Below are 1,947 nucleotides of genomic sequence, written 5' to 3' on the forward strand. Positions count from 1 at the left end.
GCGCAAGGTGCAGGGTGATGTGTGTGGGGTGTGGGTGGAGGGCGGGGATGTCCGCAGGGCTCCCTGACTCTGTGAGGGCTGGGAGCACGGCCGTGGCTTCGTCCCTCTGTGCAGCACTCACTGACCAGGCCAGGCGCGGACGGGGCTCTGGGGCTGCACGCAGGACCCAGCCGCATGCTCCCTGCTGTCCAGAGCTCGGTTAACCTCAGAACCGACCCAGTAAAGGCTCACACACACATTTCTCCATGGGCCCAGGGAACCCACGCAGGGATGGAGTGAGCCGGGGAGCCTGCTCTGGGCGGTAGGCGGGACATGCAGGGTCTGTGAGGGGCTGGGCAGGGCTGGCGGGGTCCACGAGGGAGCAGAAGGCCCACGAAGACTGCTGGGCTTTGGTCTCCCTGCCCGTTCGCTGTGTACAAACGCTTCATCCACACCTGGGGGTCCTGACGAGCCCAGACAGCGGAAGAAGTCCCACTTGTGGGGGCTCGTTCTGACGACTGCGGGGTGGAGATGCACCCGCCTGCTTCTAGAGGGAGCTCACGCACTCACTGCTGTGTCGTCGGGTGGGGTCTGCAGTTCTCGGGCTTGGGGGCTGGCTGGTCCCCACCACCCTGTCCCGTCTGCCCCGCAGAAGCCAGAGAGCGAGTGGCAGAAGGTCGACTACATCATGGAATTCAGCGAGTGGCTGTACCACAGGCAGTTCCCCATCGAGGACGTGACCTTCCACCTGAACTGGGCAGTCGACATCTTGCTGGGGATGAAACCTGCCAAGGACGCACCTGAGCCAGCAGGTGAGGTGATGCAGCTGGGGACGGGCAGCGCCCCCCGCCGCTGGCTCCTAGGCACTGATGGCCCTTAGCTGACACGTGCACTCGGGTCCAGGGAGGGTTGGCGGTCAAGGGAGGGTGCTCTCTCAGCGCATGGCCTGTGGCAGCCACCCCTCCGCCCCGAGGGAGTCCTGAGCTGAGGTGGCCTCAGGCTCACGCCAGAGGTCCCCCTGATCCCTGCAGCCCCAACGGTGAGTGGAGGCCACCGAGGTGTTTAGCTTGGCTGCAAGGGATTTTGCTGGGTGGGGTGTTGCTGAGTGGGGAGCCGGGATCCTGGGGGCTTAGGCCCAAGGGTGCCCCACGAGCAGGGCTGGGCGCCACCAGGGCTGAGGAGCTCTCAGGGGTGCTGACAGCCAGCAGGCTGAGGACCCGCCCTGGGGCCCGCATTCTGAGTGAACTGACCTCTGCCGGTCTGGGCTGGGGGACCAAGAGGTGGCCCCAAGAACACGAGCCGTGCTCTGTGGGGACCACGGACACCCACCAGGAGTCCACCTTGCTGAAGGAAACGGGAGACTCTGCAGAGCTGGAGCAGACCGGTGTTTCTAGAGCTGGCACCGAGCTGGTCTAGTCCCCAGGGCCTCAGGCAGGGTGGGGACTGCATGCCCCGCCCCCACAACCCCGGGGGAGGGCACAGGGGTGGAGGGAGTGGAGTGGGGGTGGTGGAGACTGCCCCCACCGAGGGCCAAGGTGACTGCTGGCCTTTCAGAGGGAAGGCCGGCTGGGCTCCGGTCCTGGTCCCACTCCCCACGAGCGGGCTCGCCCAGAGGGGTCGCCCCACGGGGCTGGCGCTCTGAACCCAGCGAGGCCCGGGCCAGCCCTGCCGGAGCCTCTTCCGGCACCGAGGAGGCCCCTCCCGGGCTGCAGGACTCGGCCAGGAAGGGGCGAGCGCGGACGTCCAGCTCTGACCAGCCGCCGGGTGGCCCGTGCAGGGAGGGTCCCTCACTCCCGCCCCCACGAGGAGACCCCAGAGCCCAGGAGGCCAGCCAGCCCCCTTCACTCGCACTCCGGGGCGTGGCCACAGCACCCCAGCACACGGCCCCACGGGGAAGCCCTGGGGCACCGTCCCTACAGCCACCTCGGCCGCAGCACGGCTGGCGCCCCTCCCCGAGGCCACGGGCAC

The 1,947-nt window shown here is 68.3% G+C and overlaps 1 protein-coding gene across 1 annotated transcript in view; it reads left to right on the top strand.

Annotated features, from left to right (window-relative positions):
* The window catches only part of CFAP46 (cilia and flagella associated protein 46), a 67,203-nt gene that overhangs the window by 35,458 nt on the left and 29,798 nt on the right, over positions 1–1,947 (top strand). Inside the window, 1 exon segment of the mRNA XM_025047544.1 lies at positions 632–791. Coding sequence (XP_024903312.1) covers positions 632–791 — 160 coding nt within the window.

Source organism: Pteropus alecto, unplaced genomic scaffold, assembly GCF_000325575.1.
Source record: "Pteropus alecto unplaced genomic scaffold, ASM32557v1 scaffold74, whole genome shotgun sequence".
Classification (NCBI taxonomy): domain Eukaryota; kingdom Metazoa; phylum Chordata; class Mammalia; order Chiroptera; family Pteropodidae; genus Pteropus; species Pteropus alecto.